We start from the raw sequence: 20,908 nt of genomic DNA, 5'->3' as shown, positions 1-20,908 counted from the left end.
CCATATCCATCACACCTGGCTGATATTAAGTGAAGATCGCCATCAAACAGTTGTCCCAGAAGAAAAGGCCAACTCTTAAGGAGTCCCAGTTCATCCACGTGTTTTGGCATCGAGCATTTTTCTTGAATCTCCCACCCCCCCCCACCGCCCCCCCGTCCCCGCCGTAATGATTCTGGACAACTTCAGATTTAAATGTTTAAATCCATCACAAGTTTTTAATGTTTTATTGTGCATTATTTTTCATTTGGCAATGAACAACATGGAAGCTATATTTTGCACATGTTGACTTCTGTATAAACTCATGCGAAAAGGCCATGTGCTTTTTGAACGCCCCAAGCTGTGCTTCACAAGGACCCTTAAGGTCATTCAAGAGATGCTCATCAGTCTTTTGTTACAGTGCACTTTATTTCTTTCTAAACAAATACAGAAATGCCAAACAATTCTTGATTGTGTGATTAAAAAAAAAACCTGGATTTTACAATTGAAGAATTAAGAAAAGCAATACACTGCATATATCTCATCTTATCTCTAAGTCAGAAAGTTGTGGATTCAAATCCAGGGACTTGAGCACAAAAATCTTGGTTAACATTTTAGTGCAGTACTGAGGGTGTGCTGCAATGTTGGAGGTGCTACTGTTCAGAAGTGATGTTTAACCAAGGCCCCAGCTTCCCTCTTGGCTGGGCAGAAAAGATCTACGGCACTATTTTGAAGAAATGCAGGGAGCTATCCCCAATGCCCTGGCCAATATTTATTCCTCAGTCAATATCACTGAAACGTTATCTGGTCATTATCATAGTGTTGTTTGTCGGAGCTTGCTGCTGTGTTTCCTACATTCCAACCCACACTTCAAAAGTACTTCATTGATTGTAAAGTGTTTTGGGACATTTTAAGGTTGTGGAAGGCACTATATAGATGGATTTTTTTTTAGTTTGAAGTGCAAAACAATTCTTTGAAATTATAAAGCTGACAAGGGGAATGTTTTCAACAGCACTACTCATTATGCAGCTACAGGTATGGCAGTAATCATGGGGATTCCCATCATCCCTGCTTCCACTGAAACCCTCAGCGGTTCAATGGGCAAGTCAAGAATGCATGGAGGAGCACAGCTAATAATTATATCTGCTTATTTTCCTTTCACATTACTCCTTCCACTTTTAAAAGTGGAGATTCTTGCTGCTGATACTACTCAAAGCTTTCTTCTGATTTTTAAAATTTTTTAGCAAAAGGATAGTTTTCATAAGCAGACTAAATCTCCTGTGAATCCTTCAATGTAAGACCAATGCAACATGTCATAAGTCTAATAAATGCCCCTTAACTATGGTATTTTGCAAGCAGAGATCATGTGCATTGCTCACCACATTCTGGTGTCTGCTCTGAAAGATAATAGATACCACACTGTTAGATTTTACACTTGTATTAACACAAATTCATTTATTTATGTAATTTGACATAGTTAATGCCTTGCAATAGTATGGCAGAGCAAGTTATGATTTAAAATAAAAGTTAAATAATTTAGAATCAAATTTCAAAGTATTAAAAGCATCTTCCTCAGAACATGTTTCTTATAGCCCAGTAATCTGAAAGATTTTGGGGCTGAAAGTTATTTGTGGATGCAAAGTTTGTTTGTGGAAAAGGCTCCCTTGCACACACAGCTCAATTGTTATTTGGATTAAACTAAAGATTACAGAAAATGTTCCCACAGGAGTGGGTGCAAGTTAGGATACGGGCAGCAGAATTTTGGATCCGTTTATGGAATGCTACAATTTCTATCATTCATTCAAAATCAGAGATGTTATATGACGATTAGTGTGTGGCATACTAATAAGGAACTTGTCAGGCACCATCTGTGTCTGTCGCATGTCAAATCCTTAAACAATGCACGTTTTGAACTTCTCAACAAAGCTTCCTTAACTGAGTAATTAGCAGATCAGTCAGTTAGACCCCTTTTGCCATTTTGATGTTTAGTAAGGAAAGACGGCCTCTATTTAAATTCTAGAAAATATTCCTATTTAACACAGGGTGCAAAGTGCTTTCATCACAGCTTGATATAATTTCATGGTTGCTAGCAGTCCCCTCACCTAAGCAGTCATTATTCATGAGTGCATTCTTCAAGTGCAGAAAGGAATACTATAACACTAAGCAAAATATTGCAGATGTTAAAAGTCTGAAATAAGAGAATATTGTAATTCTTATTCCTTCTCTGCATTCAATATAATTCAATGCTAGTAAACCACGTTTCTTTGTTGACTTGAGTTGGTGCTTGTTCACTAATTCAGGGCTATAGTCTGGTTTGAGCATAATAAAAACATGCTGATTGAATTAACACAAGTTCCTGCTATACTACAGTTTTTTTTTCTCTGAAAAAGATTACCTGGAATGATGCAATTTCATGTAAATCTTAGGTTTATTAGTGTGCAGAACAACATTGAAAGATTTCATAATAGCCAAAGTTTCATGTGAACTTGCAGTCAGCCAGTGAACTGGCTAAGTGCAAACAAGAAATGCCCTATATACAATGCAATGTTTGCTTCATGTAGTGTCATATTTGACCCCACGATGAGCTTCTGACGAGATAGCCACACCATTGCTAAGGCAACCTATTTCCACTTCATAACATGGGCTGATTTCCACCCTGCCCCACTTACCCCCAGCCCTCCACCAAGCATCAGCTTATCGTCCATATTGATGCTTTTATTTCTAAACTTGGCTATTCCAACACACCCCTGACTGCTCTCCCATCTTCTACCCTCTGTAAACTATAAACTCATCCAAAATTCTGCTGCCCATATCTGAACTTGCATCCAGTTCTATGGACCCATCACATTGTGTTCACTGGACCACATTTGTTCTGTTAAGCGGCACCTTAAATTTAAGGCTCAGCTTGTTTTCATTTACTCCATGTCCTCACCCCTCTCTATCTCCATCTCCTTCAGCCGCACAACCCTCCCGAGTTCTCTGAACTTCTCTAATTCTGGCCTCTTGCACATTGCCAGTTTTAATTGCCCCACCATTGGTGGCCATGCATTTGGTTACCTTGAGCTGGAATTCCCTCCCTAAACATCTCCAACTCTCTTCCTCGCTTTCCTCCTTTAAGACACTTTGTAAAACCCACCACTTGGAGCAAGCATTTGGTCATTTGCCTTATGTGGCACAGTATCAAATTTTGTTTGACCCTCCTGATACACCTTGGGTCATTGTATTCTTTAAAGCTGCTATATGAATATAGGCTGTTGCTGCATTGTGGATTTATTTTATTTTTCTTTGCAGAAACCAGAGTCTGTTATGGAAAAGTACAGGCTAGCAGGGATACCCCCAAAACAGAAAATAACAATTTTCAGAGTGTCTGAAAATGCTATTATTAAACCAGGTAATGTTTCAAACAGAACTTTTCTTGTGTATTTGTTTTGTAATGTGCAAAGACTGACAAGCGATGTGAACCGATCGGCATTAAACGGAGGTTTTTTTATTCCCTCCGGGATGTGGGTGTTGCTGGTTAAGGCATTGTTTATTGCCTATCCCTCATTGTCCTTGAGAAGGTGGTGATGAGCCACCTTCTTGAACTGCTGCAGTCCACGTGGTGTGGTATTATGGCACAGCAGATGGTAAATGCCAAGCTGCTCAAATCCCAGAGGGAAACTGGAAACAGCTGTCAAAACAGTCTTTGCAATTTGTATAGTATGAGGAGAGGTTCTGAATCAGGAAATGATGTCCCCAACTACTTGTGATGATTTTATAGTAAACGTATTAAAAGACTAAAGAGAAACAAACAAAACACAATTACACTTAAAACACAAATGACTTCACACAGTAAACAGTACTTTAAAACAGTTGCACAAATCATAAGTACCCACAGAGCTAATCTTCCCCTTTTCTGTTCAGCAACTATCCTTATAGATTTTAGAATCTATACTAGATTTTTAGTAATCTAAAATTAATTATACCCCACACAGTGTTTTTTCCTTGGGGTGTCCACTGAGGCTGACAACAGCTGGTTCTTCACTGCTTGTTTGTCCCTACAACCACACACCCCCACCCCCCCTCCACCTCTTTGTCTCTCTATCTCTCCGCCCCCCACACACACACCTTAAACCAGCTTATATTTCAACTCTTTCTTGGACTCGAACGCAAGTTCTGTCGAAGGGTCATGAGGACTCGAAACGTCAACTCTTTTCTTCTCCACCGATGCTGCCAGACCTGCTGAGTTTTTCCAGGTAATTCTGTTTTTGTTTTGTAGCTGGTTCTTTTAGTCTGGCCTTGTTCGCACTGTCTTCTGGGACTTCTGACCAGCTACCCTGCTGTTTTCTGGGAGATCTAAGCAGCTTCCCCCTCACATAGGCTTCAGTATTTCCTTAAATGCATTCCTTCCCTTTGATCTCTTATCTCAACCAGCCTCTTTAGAAATGCTTCCTTCCCAGAATTGATTAAATCATTCTATACTTTTGCTCTTTGACTTGTTAAAACAAACTTACATTATCTTTATCTTATTTCAATTACGCCTTTTTGCAACCTGCATGTAACCCCTTTGAACTAAAACAACTCAATTCAAAACTGTTCCTGTTATTGCTTTATGTAAAACTCTGATTGAAGTTCCTCTTGGTTTATTAACATACCAAAAACACTTCATACTTTTTTGGCTTTAGACCCTAGCTCTTAATCCAATTACCATATCTACAACCCCAATAGCCTGACTTCCAGTGCATTAAAAATGCCAAGGTTATTACCAGAAGAAAAATATTACAATTTCTTGTTCTCTTGACGTGTAGATACACCCACAGTACTGTTGGGAAGTGAGTTCCAGGATTGCAAGAGATTGCTCATTGGGATTTTAAAAAATCTGTTTAGTGTTACTGAAAGGGAGAAAACTGTATGTTGATCAATCCAGGTCTAACGATTTTCTAAGTCTATTATTCATTCTCATCAGGTGGCATGTACATTAAAGCATTTGCTGCCTCTCTGGTATAAGCAACTTTTAAACATTCCAGCCGTATTAGTAGAATCAACATAATTACTGATTAGATTTTTGTATAGCATAATTCATCATCCATTAAAAATAGCCAAATCATAACAATTGCACCTTTTAAATAAATAATCACAAAATTGAGTCATTTAGGTTTTGATTGGTACTATTAAGCTATTAAAGTTGCTTTTTTGGGTATAATTTCTAGCTATTGGTAAAATCAGTTCTGAAGCAAAGTGTAATTTTTTAAAAAAGTGATTTACAATTAATTGCAATGGTAACTGAAAATGAAGATGCAATAGAAACATAAGCATACTTCTCTCTAAATTCCGTTCTAGAACTGTTTTGATTAAAAATCAAGTCCATCCTGTGCCTACTCAATGTTTGCACATGTGCTTTCAGCAGGAGTTACTAGATAGCACTTGGGAGAGGGGATCCCTGAAAGTTTCCCCCTCCGATCTCTGTATGCAGTTGTGGTGCCCTTAATGGGTGAGCTCTGCACAGAACCAGGGACTTTCTTGGATTTTGTGGTCAAATACATTCCTTCTTTCCCACCAACTCTCAGAATTACATAGGATATATGTCACAGAAACAGGCATTTAGCCCAGCCAGCCCATGCTGGTGTTTATGCCCCATTTAAGCCTCCTCCCATCTTTCCTCATGTAAATCTATTACTGTAGCTTCTATTCCCTTCTCAGTAATATGCTTTTCTATTCTATTTGCTTCATCCACTCCCTGTAGTAGCAAGTTCCACATTCTCATCACTCTTTAGGTAAAGAAGTTTCTTCTGAATTCCCTATTGGATTTCTTGGTGACTGTCTTGTGTTAATGGCCTCTAGTTTTGCCCTTCCCCACGAGTAGGGGCATTCCCTCTGTATGCACTCTATCAAAACCTCTCATAATTTTAACTATCTGCATTAGGTCACCCCTCAGCCTTTTTTTCCTAAGAGAAAATCTGCACCCTTCTGTTCAAATAAATTCAATGGTGTATGTTTGAAATTTGCCCAACCTGGATGTCGTTCAACTCTGTTGAATTTCTGTGTGCGGTTTATTTAAACTAACTGGGCCAGTGCCTCAGTCACCTCTGATCTGAGGAGGGCGATGGATTGTCGGTGCAGGCCAAAACAGACTACAATCGTGCAGTTATACAGCAGGTTATGATCCTTCAGGTTGTTGCTAGAAACCTCCTATGTGAAGCTGTTGGCCTGGAATCTTTTACTTAAAGTTTCCTTGGAGACTGTTTGGGCACCAGGTGGAAAGCGATAGGGATAGTGTCATTGTCGGTATACAATTTACATGCTCCTACTTATTTTTATTAACTCAGCACACACTGCAATCAAGCATGGGGCCCTCTTAGTCTCTATTGTTCAGGTATACACTGCATTAGCAGCTGACAAAAACGCGAGTCCTCCATCCTAGGACACTGCTTGAAATTGGATCAAGAGGTAGAACTCGTAATCATTCATCAAAAAAGTGCATCTCTCGATGCTGCAGCATCATGTCCTGTGTGGCACTTTTATCATACCCTGATTGTAAGTCTAGTGAGCTTATCCGCCTTTTTAAAAAAAAATAGAGCTTGAACAATGAAGTACTAGCACCCCTGCTGGAGTTAAAAGATGTCAGAGTTAATTTTCTGGTGCTTAACACCTTATATACATTGGCGTTGTGCTGCTGGGCACAGGAATATTAGCCTTTTAGCTGTCGGACTTGATTGCAGTCTGTACAGAGCGAGCTGGTCTCAGTCGATGTGGTAGTTCAGTGTCTACAGTTGGCTCCAATTTCTCTGATTTAATAAGCTGTGACTACCTGGCCAAGGTATTGGATTGTGAAAATTAGGGACGGAAACATTTGAATGTAAATACGATGGTGCACTAAATAATTCTAAAGATCCACACAGCCTTTGGGGTTTATCCCTTTAAGTAATCCAAACTTTAATGTTTGAATAGTTTGCAACAATTGGATGGCTTTAATTTGTATTTCAATTTATTCAAGGCACTCCATTGTATGCTGCTCATTTTCGCCCAGGACAGTACGTGGATGTCACAGCAAAAACGTAAGTCTTATATCTTGGAACAACAGCTTGAAATTGGGGCAAGAGGCAGAACTCATAATCATTTATCAAAAGGAGCATCTCAAAATGCTGCAGTATCTTGTGCTGTGGGCTGAGCTTTGATTTGCACTTTTATCATCCATTGCTTGCATGTCTAGTCTGCAAGCCGGCATTGTAGCAATGTGTTAAGGAGATATGTTATGGAATACTTTTGCTGTTTGTGCTCCCTCTTTTACAGCATTTCCATGCACTCTTCCACCCGAGGCAATTCATTGCTAGAGTTGGAAGTTAGCTCTCCTATTTCTTTGTATGTTTTGTGCAGCACTTATTAAACCTCTGTGTTCAGAATTAATGCATTAAAATGACCAGATTTGAATAAAAATTATTCTGTGTCTCAGCTGCATGGTGAGGATTGCAGACTCTCAAATTAGCAAGTACTGACTTCTTTTAAGCTTTTCAACAGAAGCTTATTATGTGCTGTGAACTTCCTTAGGTTGATGGCCACATTTGGACCGGGTGAGCTGTTTGCTAACTGGTCATGCTATGCTCCTCGTTTGGAAAGGCTTAATTGTGAATCACTATTTTCGAACAAGCTCGTAGCTGCACGTCTGTCTTTATGCTTAAGATGTTAATTGTGGCTCCTCAATGGCTCTCTCTCCTCTGAGTCAGAAAGTCATAGCTTCAAGCTCTACTCCAGTGCCTTGGGACGTTTTACTACATTGAGGTGCTGTATAAATACAAGTTGTCAGCAAACTAAAATTCTCAGTACTCATATGCTATTGTGTACTGATCAGATACAGAGAAACCCACTGGAGTAAAAATCCCTCATGCATATAAATTTTCAATTTCCAACTCTGTGTAACCAACATTATATACACATGGCGAATTCATCTTGATTTATACACATTGTACTTATTTTCAACGTGATGTACCAGGGACTGGGACAAATTGAGATGGTACACAGAACTTCTTATTGTCCTTAAAAATTACTGTTTAATAACTATGCACAGTATCCTGCAGAAAATTAATGGTAACTCTTTTTTAATTGGTATTTCATTATCCATCTGGAGCTAAACGTTGCCAAATGCTGAACTGTGTGGTTGTTGCTGCCTTTTGAAAATACAGTTGTGAAATTACATTTAATTACAGTTTAATGAGCGAGGGAACTGTGATATTAGAGGACTGGACTGGAGGAAGAGGTGGTTAAGGGCCAAACCTTGCAATGTATTTTAATTACCTGCTTTCAGACTTCACTGTACTCAGGATTTCATAACCCTGTTATGTTTTTTTTTAATATGAGGTGTTTATCAGGCATAAAATCTCTAAGGTGTTCATTTGAAACTAATTGTAGCATAACGTGATCAGCTGGGTAAAGCGAATTCCACGCTTATTAAAATCCTGTTTAAAGTGCATCAAAATTATTTTGATTGATGATGGCTTAAGGATTATTTGTAACCATCTTTTGGAAAGTACTAAATATACCATTCATTATTATTACAGTTGTAGGAGGCTTCAGAATTTAGATGTCAGCACTTCTCATGAATATTGTGCCCAGACTATTTTGAGCAGACTTTCTTTAAGTCAACCAAACCCAACCAAAAGGCACCTCTGCCAGCTTCAATGTCTCTCTACTCACAACCAAAACGAAGGAGTGAAAGATTTATTGATACAATGGCTGTGTGGTGTTTTTTCATTTCTGAAGTAGGTTAAACTATGGGGAACCAGCGGCACAGTCAGCTCATTCACTTCTTTCTTAACTGTCTAGATCCTGGCCAGTTTTGTTTTTTGAAAGAATGTCTGAGTACAACATGTTTGAGGTTGTCCGTGCCAGGCCTGATTTTCAGGCACTACTTGGCCATCAAAAGACCCAGCAAGCTTGTGTACCTTTCCGGCCAGAATTGTGCCTGCCGCCCACCATAATGGGTAAAGACATAAAAGAAAGCATCCTTTAGTTTCTCCTGAAGCAGGCGCAAGACCCTTTGTATATGCAGATAAGAGGCTCAATGCCTGTTTGTGCACCCCCCTCACAGTCAGATTGATTTGGTCTTAGGCAACTGGTGCTAGCTGTGCCAGGAAACTAGGCCTAGGGATGGTCTGCCAGGAAGGTAAGTAATTTAGTTGAACCTGGAGCTGACAAAAGAAGGAATGATCCTCCCAACTCCACATTAAAGGAACAAGATCTGCCCCCCCCCACCCCCAACGCGCACATGGGTGATGCTGTTCTTACCTGCTGTGGCATATTGGTGTTTTACCGTTCTGCTGGGCTGCCTGACCACTTCGGTGTTTGTGCTTGTTGATCCATTATTTTAAAAGAGGCAGAGATGAGATAAACGCACACTGATATCTGACTTGAAAATGTTTGCTTTTAAGATGTTACTCAATGTCTGTAGGCATTGGCCAATTTCCTTTTTGAAACATAATGTGTTAGGTGTATTTGTGCAAGCACTTGCACGTTTCCCATTGTTCATTGACCTGCTACCCTTGCTAAATATGCATCTCTCCTAATATGGTAAATAGAAAGAAATGGCGAGTCTCTGTCTGCCAGTTTGTATTCCATTTATGTTCCTGGCAACAAATTTTTGAAGGCTTTTGTTTTGTAATCTGAAAAATAATCAATTGAAATTGTTGAGTATAGCCACTTTATCATTGTTGTAAGATTTATTTCCTGCAATGGTTGGGGAGCTACTGAGATTGTTTAAGGGTGAAATGGGGGTGGGAGAGGGTTGCTAAAAATGGCAGTAATGCTTGAAACAGACACCTGACTAATATTAACCAGTAAATTGATTCAAGAGTTACTCAGTACTTTTTGCCAATTAATCCCAGTATCTCTGTGCTGTGACTGTCTTGTATTTTTTTTAACTGTTAAAGGAATGCTGGCTTCCGAGAATTTTTTTTTTTAACCATTAGGCCCAGCAAATTAATTAAAGATGAAACAGTGTGCCTGTGGTGTTTGACAGAGTCAACATGCGTGATGGATCACCAACTGCCATACCTAAAGTGATTAAAATAAAATCTGAAGACAAGTTGTATTGGCTGAATAATGACTGGAAAACCTGTCAACTCTAGTCTTGCCTAGCTGCTTGATTACTTACTGAGGTGATACCAATTTAATTTTTGCAAGGTGAATTCATGTGTTTGAACCACTCTTGCAGCAAGTATTCTAATAATTGGATATTGCCAGAACTGCGTTCCATTTAGAAACACTTCAACATCTGCAAAATTTATTTTTTATAAAGTCATGTCATGAATCCATCAACTGCTAAATTATTAAATATAGTGTTCATCTTGAACTTGCATTTATTTATTCTTGAGTTAATGAAAACTAACAGGATGAATCTTGGGGCCAAGCACAACTCCTGAGAGTAATTTAAGTGTCTTTTATTCTCCGTGGCATTGCAAGGCTTGTAAAATGGGTGTTGAATTATCAGTGGTTTTATCTGAATCTTGAATATTGGTGTTACATGGTGTTATAACAGACTCTATTGTGGATTATATTAAGGGTTAAGAATGTAGAGTTTTGGTTTCAGTTTAAGAATTTTGGTGGGGGGGTGGTTTGTTTAATTTTGCTTGGTTTAGTAGGCCTGTCTGTGTTTACAAACCAAGTTTGAACTTTTGACCCAGCTGAGAGGCTTTTAGAAGCAAAAAAAAAACCGGGATTGCTATGGAGAAAATTGCTGAAGGAGCTATGCTCTAAAAAGAAAACTGGTAGGTTTGGATTTTTTTTAGGAAAAGTGTAAGAGAAGCTGACCTGGAGGCTATAGACATACAGCCTGTTGTATTTAATCATGGAACTCTGCTTTGTATGTTTAGAGGGGAAAAGGAGGAGTTCTAGGGAACTGGGAGGACCAAGTAGCTCTGTAAAGAGAGAAGTCCAGCTACAGAACAGGCACCCACAGAGTGTCTGTATGTGTCTGGTGGGCCAAGACGTGTGACCCTCAGCAACTCTTATACTTGGACCAGGAGATCATATTTTTAGGAATATACCATAGGTGTGAGCAGCCAGACCCAGAGAAAAAGGAACTGCCTGCGAGACAGAATATGAGTATGTTAAAAACCTATCAGAGTGAAAGCCACAGTAAAAAAAGTTAAGCTGGGAGAAGTCTGTTGGATTGAGTTTAAGATAGAAGCTCATATTGTTTAGAGTCATTATCTTATTTGTTCAGTGCACCCATTTAGTTATTATTGCTTGTGTTTGTTTTGTCCAAGTTTCTGCAGTAAAGATTCTTTTGGCATTTTAATTTAATCTATGAGTCCTGCTGCTTATTTCCTTACCCTTGGTTCTTCTGCACATTATATTCCTTAAATGATTATGGTCTATCAACCAGGACCTGGCTTGGCCATATTCTCATAGGTGGGATCATAACAATGGACGACACTGGGAGAATTGAACATGTCGTTTGCTATTTTGTTCAACTGGGTTAGAGAAGCGGGGATGATACCAGAAATTCAGGGGACAGGAGTGTTTTGGCTGAACGAGCAACTCCTAATGAAGTGTGAGGAGCAAGTCAGTTGTGAGGGCAGCAGAGGGTGCATGAATGATTACAAAACAGGAGGGGGTGGCTAACATGGTAGAGTGGGACCAACCTATGACAAGATGAGGAAGCAGAATGAGAAGTTTGGAATTAAGACACACAGAGACACAGGTTATTGGTGGAAGTTTGAGAAGCTGGGAGTGTTGCACTTTGTGAAGACATGATTTGTATCACTTTGGATAAGTTGAAGCTTGTGGGAGATGGAAGTTCTGACGTCCAAGTTGAAGAAAGTTCGAAGATGTCGGGCCTCGACTTAATGGAGATATTCTCTAGTTTCGTCAGCAAAAGGGAAGAGTTGGAACTGAGGTAGAAGAAAGGAACAGAAGTGTCGAGGTAAACAGCTGACGGTCGAGTGGGATGTCTAGGTAACATATCTCTCAGCTCAGCTTGAACTGCGGCTAGAAAGTGTTGATATGAGCCAGGGCAGAACTCTTAAACTCACAGATTGTCAATTAGAACAGAAGTTCCCAAACTGAGGATCCCAACAGTGTTATCAGAGGGCTACAAGGAGGAGGCTAGCAACTCACTAAACAGGAAATGTCTGCAGTGCCTGATTTTTTTTCATTGGTAACATGCCCTTCAACTTTCTCTCTCTAACTTCCAACTCTGCTCTAGCCAAAACTCAGCATACCCTGTCGACAGTTCCACCTCAGAGGTATTTTAAACGTTCCTCAGTTTAAATGTATCTCTTTCAGTTAACAAAAAAAGTTGCATACCTTCTTCTCTGTGCAGCATACCACATAATCAGAATCACAGTGCAGAAGAGGCCCTTCGGCCCATCGAGTTTGCACCGACACGTGAGAAACACCTGACCTACCTAATCCCATTTACCAGCACTTGGCCCATAGCTTTGAACGTTATGACGTGCCAAGTGCTCATCCAGGTACTTTTTAAAGGATGTGAGGCAACCCGCCTCCACCACCCTCCCAGGCAGCGCATTCCAGACCGTCACCACCCTCTGGGTAAAAAAGTTTTTCCTCACATCCCCCCTAAACCTCCTGCCCCTCACCTTGAACTTACGCCCCCTTGTGACTGACCCTTCAACTAAGGGGAACAGCTGCTCCCTATCCACCCTGTCCACGCCCCTCATAATCTTGTACACCTCGATCAGGTCACCCCTCAGTCTTCTCTGCTCCAACGGAAACAACCCAAGTCTATCCAACCTCTCTTCATAACTTAAACGTTTCATCCCAGGCAACATCCTGGTGAATCTCCTCTGCACCCCCTCCAGTGCAATCACATCCTTCTTATAATGTGGTGACCAGAACTGCACAAGTACTCCAGCTGTGGCCTCACCAAGATTCTATACAACTCCAACATTACCTCCCTACTTTTGTAATCTCTGCCTCGATTGATAAAGGCAAGTGTCCTATATGTCTTTTTCACCACCCCACTAACATGCAACTCCACCTTCAGAGATCTACGGACACACGCGCCAAGGTCCTTTTGTTCCTCAGAACTTCCTAGTGTCATGTCGCTCATTGAATACTTCCTTGTCAAATTACTCCTTCTAAAGTATATCACCTCACACTTCTCAGGGTTAAATTCCATCTGCCACTTATCTGCCCACTTGACCATCCCGCCTATATCTTCCTGTAGCCCAAGACACTCAACCTCACTGTTAACCACCCAGCCAATCTTTGTGTCATCTGCAAACTTACTAATCCTATCCCCACATAGTCATCTATGTCATTTATATAAATGACAAATAATAGGGGACTGAGCACAGATCCCTGTGGTACGCCACTGGACACTGGCTTCCAGTCACTAAAGCACCCTTCAGTCATCACCTTCTCTCTCCTACAACAAAGCCAATTTTGAAACCACCTTATCAAATTACTCTGTATGTCATGTGCATTTGTCTTCTTTATAAGTCTCCCATGTGGGACCTTGTCAAAGGCTTTGCTGAAATCCATATAAACTACATCAACTGCACTACCCTCATCTACACACCTGGTCACCTCAAAAAATGCAATCAAATTTGTTAGGCATGACCTCCCTCTGACAAAGCCATGTTGACTACCCCGATCAAACCTTGCCTCTCCAAGTAGAGATAGATTCTCTCCTTCAGAATTTTCTCCAGTAGTTTCCCTACCACTGACATAAGACTCATCTATAATATATATATTATATTTTGGATGTGCTCTCGAGCCCTGAAGAAATACATCAATAGCAGCAAGTCTGTGTCCTCAATTCTACTTCAAGAATATATTAAGATGCTCTTTGCCCTGAGTTTGGTGGAGCACCTGCTTTTTCTTCTGTCCCTGTGGTATTCAGAGGCAGCAGATAAATGGCCTCCATTTAAAATCCTGTTGCTGTTCTAGCATTTTTTTTGCAAAGTTTGTTTTTTCTCTTGCTTGGATTTAGTGTTGCTACTTAGCATCTTAAATTAAGAAATAAATTAACAACAGCAACCATACCCATAGGTCCTCAACGTTTGCAGAAAATAATGAAACTTGTTTGTTACTGCCTGCAGAACAATCTAACAATTTATTATTGCCTGTTCCTGACTTCAGTCAGACACCCACTCACTCTGGGCTCTGTCTTCAGAGAATTGTTTGTTGCACATCCGGTCACATTCCCAACCTCAAGTGAGGGGAGGCTTGCAGTTTCCTTGCCTTTCAGTTGCTTACACTGCCCATAACAGCTGGGAAGCTCTTTGTATTAGGTCATACTGTGTTCTCCAAACTTCAGAATTGCAGGGTAAACTTGTGCGAATGAGGATTGCACTGTGATTCTGTCAAAGTGCTGCCAGTGAAAGGGGAGCAGGCCCAAGGAATTTCCGGCTAGTGACATGAACTTGTTATGGCACAACCGATGGTAAATGCTGAGTTGTCCAGATCCCAAGGGAAACTTGAAACAACTGCCACAACTTGTTTTGCAATTTGTATAAATTTTGAGATGTGTGCCCTAAATTTAATAGTAATAAGACCACCAAGTCTTATAGGTTTTTACAAAACTAGATTAAACATTTATTAATAGAAGACATGACTTTAAATACATACATAGATCTACAAATTGCCACTATGATAATTTCTAAATCCCCTACATAATCTCACTCCCAGTTACGCTTTCGTTAAGGCAACAGTAACAGTCTATTTTTAAAAGACCTAGCAAAGTAAACAAGTACCCTGGACAGTCAAATTCTAAGTGAGTTCTCTTAACCTCAGCTCCTGAAGGCAGCCGTTTGGTACATACAGGCTGAAGGAGTTTCACACTTGTTAAATCTTAGACTACCTTCCCTTACACACAGCCTTCACTCCTTTATACATATCTTCCCCTTTGAATGCAAATACCCTTTGTTTCACTATGTCTGTGGACTTTACCTTCCTAATAATAAAAATCTCTCATAGCACTAAGTTTTACCAGCAATATTTGGGAAAAATAAACACACTGTTTCTAAACTTCACCTGGCTAGGTGACACATTTCACCCCTTCTTTGAAAACAATCTAGTCTGGTTTATTTAAAAATACAAATGTCCTTTTATACCTTGCGTTCTAAACTTCCCCCATGTTTACATCAAAGCCTTCAGACCAGCTGCCTTTAATCTAATTAAATCTCACACATACACAAATAGACACATCCCACTATTATTCTATTTTACAATAAATTCCAATAACATTATGGAAATTATTGTGTCTTCCTGACAAACCTCATGTTAAAACCCAACTGTGTAAGGAAGCAATGGAATGCAGCTAAAATGACAAAACTTGCTGAAGTATTTCTGTGTTATCAACTGTATCTACACTTAACATTCAAAATTATCACTCCTTAGAATGCGGGAGGGGCACACATGGGATAGGGCACTCATTATCACAGGGAGTGGTTAAAGTGAATTTTACAGATGCATTTCAGGGGAAGCTAGGCAAGCGTTTCAGGGAGAAGGCAAAGATGGTGGATTTTGATGACAAAAGATTGGAGGAAACTGGAGTGGAGCATAAAAGCTGGTATGGACTCATTGAGCCTTTCTGTACCATATATCCTATGTAGTTCTAGGGGTAGAGGGGGCTGTTAAACTAAAAATGTCTAAACTGGATGGCGTTCATTATAAGTAATGTATAAAACACTATTTTGGCCTCAACTGCAGTACTGTGCCCAGTACTGGACACTATACTTCAGGTGGGATGTGAACGCATTAGAGAGGCTGCAAAGAAGATTCACAAGAATGGTTCCAGGGATGAGGAACTTCAGCTACGTGGTTAGATTGGAGAAGCTGGGGCTGTTCTCCTTGGAGAAGGGAGAATTAAGAGGTGGTCAGGAGTTGGTCAAAAAGAGAATCGGACAATCACTTGAAGAGTAAAAACTAGCAGGGCTACAGGGAAAAGGCAGGGGAGTGGGACGAGGTGAGCAGCTCTTACAGAGAGCAGGCACAGATACGATGGGTCAAATGGCCTCCTGTGCTGTAACCATTCTATGATCACTGGAGCAATAAAACATTACATTTAAATAAACTGCAGGACACAAATATTTCTGTATTTCCTTCTGAAATATTTAATGAAGTATATATTCCACTGAGGTTAGACTTGTAAAACATTTGCATTTCTAGGGCTGTAGGTTAAATCATAAGAGAAGAGATAGGCTTTACCAGAAGTTAGATTATGCATGCAGTATCTGTCTGAATTGTCACTATGAACATGCTGATAACCTGTGGGATTGGTTATGTTTCTTGAGTAGATTTGCGTGGTAACTCAGGAATTGTAGATCCACAAGTTAGTTGTGGCCACAGCCTGAGTGAGGTATAATATAAAGAAAAGAAATGGCATGCATTTATATAACACCTTTTGTGACCCAAAGCACTTGACAGCTTGTAAAGAACTTATGAAATGTAGTCACTGTTGTGATATAGCAAGCATGGCAGCCAATATGCATGCAGCAAACTCCCACTAACGATAATGTGATAATGACCAGATAAGCGGTCTTTGCGATATTGGTTGAGGGGTAAATTTTGGCCAGGACACCTGGCATAACTCCCCTGCTCTTCTTTGAAATAGTGTGATGGAATCTTTTAATCCAACCTGAGAGAACAGGCAAAGCCTCAGTTTAACATCTCATTTGAAAGACAACATCTCCAACGTTAGATTTTTGTGCTCGAGTCCCTGGAGTGGGAACTTGAACCCACAACCTTCTGACCTGAGACAAGAGTACACCCAAGTGAGTCACATGTGTATTTGTCTCGGTTTAATAATGAAATATATTGCAAATTGAGTAGGTAACCTGGAATAGAATATGCTGTCCAATGCAAAACTTTAGCAAGCTAATATTTGAGCTGATAGACCTCTTCTAAAGAAATTAGGAGCATAGGAACCTATGTAAGTCTTCAATTCAGTTTAACTTGCAATTAGCTTTAAAACAAGTGTGATTATAAATTTATGATTTCCCCACACAGGTGGTGAAGTTTTGCTTTTCTACCTCAGCATAGGCCAATATAGGGGTCACTGGTCACACTTGACTAATTGGGAATCCAAATGAAGGTCATTTTGCTTCTGATTGGTAAATTTAAAAAATGAGTGAAAGGTACTTTCTGTTGAACACATGACTTTAGTACCTCCTTGCATGATGCATGCAGGTGCATTGCAACCTTTCCGTGCATTTGTTGGTAAAATGGTAAGACGCTGTCAGAGTGTGCAACTGTTTTGGTTGTCGTGACTGCTTTATTTTGGTTACTCAGTGATGGTACATGAGCTACATTTACCTGTATTGTGCAAGTGCATGAACGGTGTCTGCTACTAAAATGAGTTTGTGACTAAAGCGGTGTTGCCATAGCTATACCTATGGCTGATCAGCAATCTGCAGCGTTCTGTCACAGTTAGAGTAATATGTGCATTACCTCCGAAAGAATACTACAGTGTGAGCAAAATATTGAAACCTTGAAATGATTAAATTCTTCATTCATCTTATCTCAGGGTTTACTCAGCTAATTAGTGACCAAAAAAATTATGGGTTATTTAAAAACTCTCCATTTTTTTTTCTTTAACCACTTTCATCTTCCTTTAATTTGGGTGGGATCATAGTTTTAGTTGAACAACCTTGTTTAATAATTTTTGCTTAAACGATTTTTAAAAATGTTTTGAAAACCTGAATTCAAATATGCATGTTTTTTCTTTTGAGTAAAGCTAGAACACCATGATGGTTACATAAAGCTGCAGGCTTTGGATTCAAACCAGCACCAATGGGTCTGGATTCCCAAAGTAATAAGATTCAATAACAGCTGCAAATGTTCTGTTTGGTTTAAGAGAAGAAAAACTGTTGACGCTTACTTTTTGTTTAGGAAATTTGGATTGAGTTTTTCGTGTCATAAGGTTTTGTTTCTGCCATTGTCATTCGTGTTTAAGTGCTTTCCCAGCTTACCTAAGTTGGAAGGAAGGGCAGAGAAGAAGAGTTCATTAGGCATTTCACTAGAGAGGGGGAAGGTTAATTTGCCCTGGGAAGGTGACATAACAGCATTTACACTGCTCAAAAATTGAACTGGGCATTTTTAAAAAGTGATGCACAGTTTTGCCCATGCAACTTGCCTTATCAAAATCATTGGCGGAAAAACTGCCTGACTTTCAACCCTCCAACATTCAAATATCTTGGGTGTTTTCGTTCAAAATCATTCAGACAGTCATTAAATATAGTAAGTCTGCACTCTTCACTGAGGAAAGCAGGCTGATTTGAGAAAACACCTAAAACAGAAAAGACCATAAGACAAAGGAGCAGAAATTAGGCCATTCGGCCCATCGAGTTTGCTCCGCCATTCAATCATGGCTGATAAGTTTCTCAACCCCATTCTCCCGCCTTCTCCCCGTAACCTTTGATACCCTTACCAATCAAGAACCTATCTATCTCAGTCTTAAATACACTCAATGACCAGGCCTCCACAGCCTTCTGTGGCAATGAATTCCATAGATTCACCACTCTCTGGCTAAAGAAGTTTCTCCTCATCACTGATCTAAAAGGTCTTCCCTTTACTCTGAGGCTGTGCCCTTGCAAAAAGGTTTGGTGGGAATACCTCTTCCCCCCTCCCCCACCCAAGATTTAAAATAATTTTCATTATGAAATATGAGGTGATGGAGTCAAGTTGAATGCAGTATTTAAAAATTCAAAATATTTAAAAATTGAAGGTATTTTAACTTGGGATATTTCATCATGCGTGGGAGGTGTCCCATTTAATAAGATGGACAGATTCTTGTGAAATGTCTGAAATGCTGTAATTTACTGCAAAGAATAAATTATAGAACAGTTCTCACCTCCAATTAATTATATATTGTTCAGAATGGAGCCTTCCCCTATTAAGCAGTTTACCTATTAAATAATTGGGTTAACCAGTGCTGTATCACACTGCCAATAATCACATTTTTGCACTGTATTCAATGCATTACCTCCGAAAGAATGCTACAGTGTGAGCAAAGTATTGAAACCTTGAAATGATTAAATTCTTCATTCATCTTATCTCAGGGTTTACTCAGCTAATTAGTGACCAAAAAAATTAGTTATCTTCCAGAAGCTAATTCGAGCTGGCACTTGTAATTTTTACTTAGTTCTGTTGAAGGGTCATTTGGACTCGAAACGTTAACTGTGCTCTCTCCGCAGATGCTGCCAAACCTGCTGAGTTTTTCCAGGTATTTTTGTTTTTGTTTTGGATTTCCAGCATCCGCAGTTTTTTGCTTTTATTTTGGCACTTGTAATGATGGTCCACAGCAAGATAGTCTTCAAACAAGTTTGTATTCATGAAATAAACGTAACTTGTACATGTTATTCACTAAACATTGTTATGGATCAAAGAAAACTCTTCTAATTTCTCCCAAATTATGCATGTTGTTTTACATTTGAAATGAGGTCTCCCAAGCTACACCTCTTCTCAATATCTGGGTTTTAGGGATTAAGACTTTCCACCTGGTGAGAAATTGTGACTGCATTAATTGCTGATTACTTGGCCTGTGAGCCTTACAAGTGAGCACACTTTCCAGCATGCACATTGTAGTATTGCAGGTAACCTAACCCCTCCTGCTTTTCTAATGCATGTGAAGGTACTAAGACTTGGCTCCTCGTGAAAGGCGGAAGCAAAGTGGCAACAGCCCAGAATGTGGCGATTTCCATGGCAACATTACCTGAAGAATTGGTCACTCATGGATCAAATTTTACACGGAATTTTCAATTGCCGGATTAGATTAGTGAAACTTCCCCCAATACTCTTCCGTAGCTCGCTGCAGAATCAACTGGTTCCTATCCAATGCTGAAGGAAATTTTGTTTGAAGTGCAGTGAAAACGCAAAGTGAAATAAATTACCTGCAGATAAAACGCAATCACCTCACTTAGTATTCTGTTACGATTGTGTTAGAATGCTCCTTCCAATCACAGAATTGTTGCCGCACAGAAGAGACCATTCAGCTCCTTGTGCCTGCACCGGCTCTCTGGAAGGAACAACTCACCGAGTGCTTTTCTCCTGCTTTCTTCCTGTAACCTTGCATATTCTTCCTTTTCAGATAGCAGTCCAATTCCCTCTTGAATGCCTCCATTGAATCTGTGTCCACTGCACTCTAAGGAATGATTTATGATTTCCCCTTGAAGTAATACTACATGTCACCAATGGCACATGTGCTATGTTTTGATTACTTTTGTCTTTCAGTCTGATGAAAGCCCCTGGGGGAATGCCTATGAATTACGATTTGCAACTCTGAAACTGTCATTGTAAATTGAAAATATATTTCTAAATCAATGAATCTCTTGCAGAATTGGCAAAGGTTTTCAGGGAGTTATGAAGAGGTGGGGATTTAAAGGTCAACCTGCAACTCATGGGCAGACCAAAACCCACAGGAGGCCAGGAGCTTCAGGCCCTGGGGGCGTAAGTATTTATTCTGTTTTCCGTAAAAGTAGCTTTTCCAACACCACTGTGCACCACAGAATGCATTGAATTCCTATTAATGGTCTGCTTCAACAATTCAAGGCTTTTAAGCTATTCCATTATGCCACAGCATTTGCTGAAACAGTTTGCTATTGTGCGTGGCTGGTGTTGGCTCCAGTCTCATTGCAGTTCTTCTAGTCAGCAGTAGCTACAGTGGCATTCACAGCGATTCTAATGCTCTTATTTGTATTTGAAAACATAATTTTGGAAATTGCAACTTATTACAGAGTGAAACAGTGTAACTAACCAGTTTCAGAGCTTCTGGTTGATTGCTTTGTACAATGCATAGATCAAACATAGGATATGGTATGTTTATTGTCTTGAGTTTGGATTGTCTCCCTTGCATGCCAGTCTCACCTTTTTTGCACTTTTGTGCCCGAATTTTAATTTCTATATTAAATTTAATGTGAATTTCTTGTAGCTACAATTAAGATTGAGTTTGTTTTCCTCATAAAGGTGTTTGTGGAATATTAGAATTCTATAG

General features: G+C 39.8%; 1 protein-coding gene across 1 annotated transcript in view; it reads left to right on the top strand.

Annotated features, from left to right (window-relative positions):
• Positions 1-20,908, top strand: part of mrpl3 (mitochondrial ribosomal protein L3) — a 51,590-nt gene that overhangs the window by 15,674 nt on the left and 15,008 nt on the right. Inside the window, exons 5-7 of the mRNA XM_041185152.1 lie at positions 3,268-3,367; positions 6,950-7,010; positions 20,253-20,364. Of these exons, the coding sequence (XP_041041086.1) occupies positions 3,268-3,367; positions 6,950-7,010; positions 20,253-20,364 (273 nt within the window). The remainder of the gene's footprint in view (positions 1-3,267; positions 3,368-6,949; positions 7,011-20,252; positions 20,365-20,908) is intronic.

The sequence above is a fragment of the Carcharodon carcharias genome, chromosome 3 (assembly GCF_017639515.1).
Source record: "Carcharodon carcharias isolate sCarCar2 chromosome 3, sCarCar2.pri, whole genome shotgun sequence".
Classification (NCBI taxonomy): domain Eukaryota; kingdom Metazoa; phylum Chordata; class Chondrichthyes; order Lamniformes; family Lamnidae; genus Carcharodon; species Carcharodon carcharias.
Note: the sequence above shows the minus strand (reverse complement) of the source record. Positions and strands in the feature narration are given on the sequence as shown.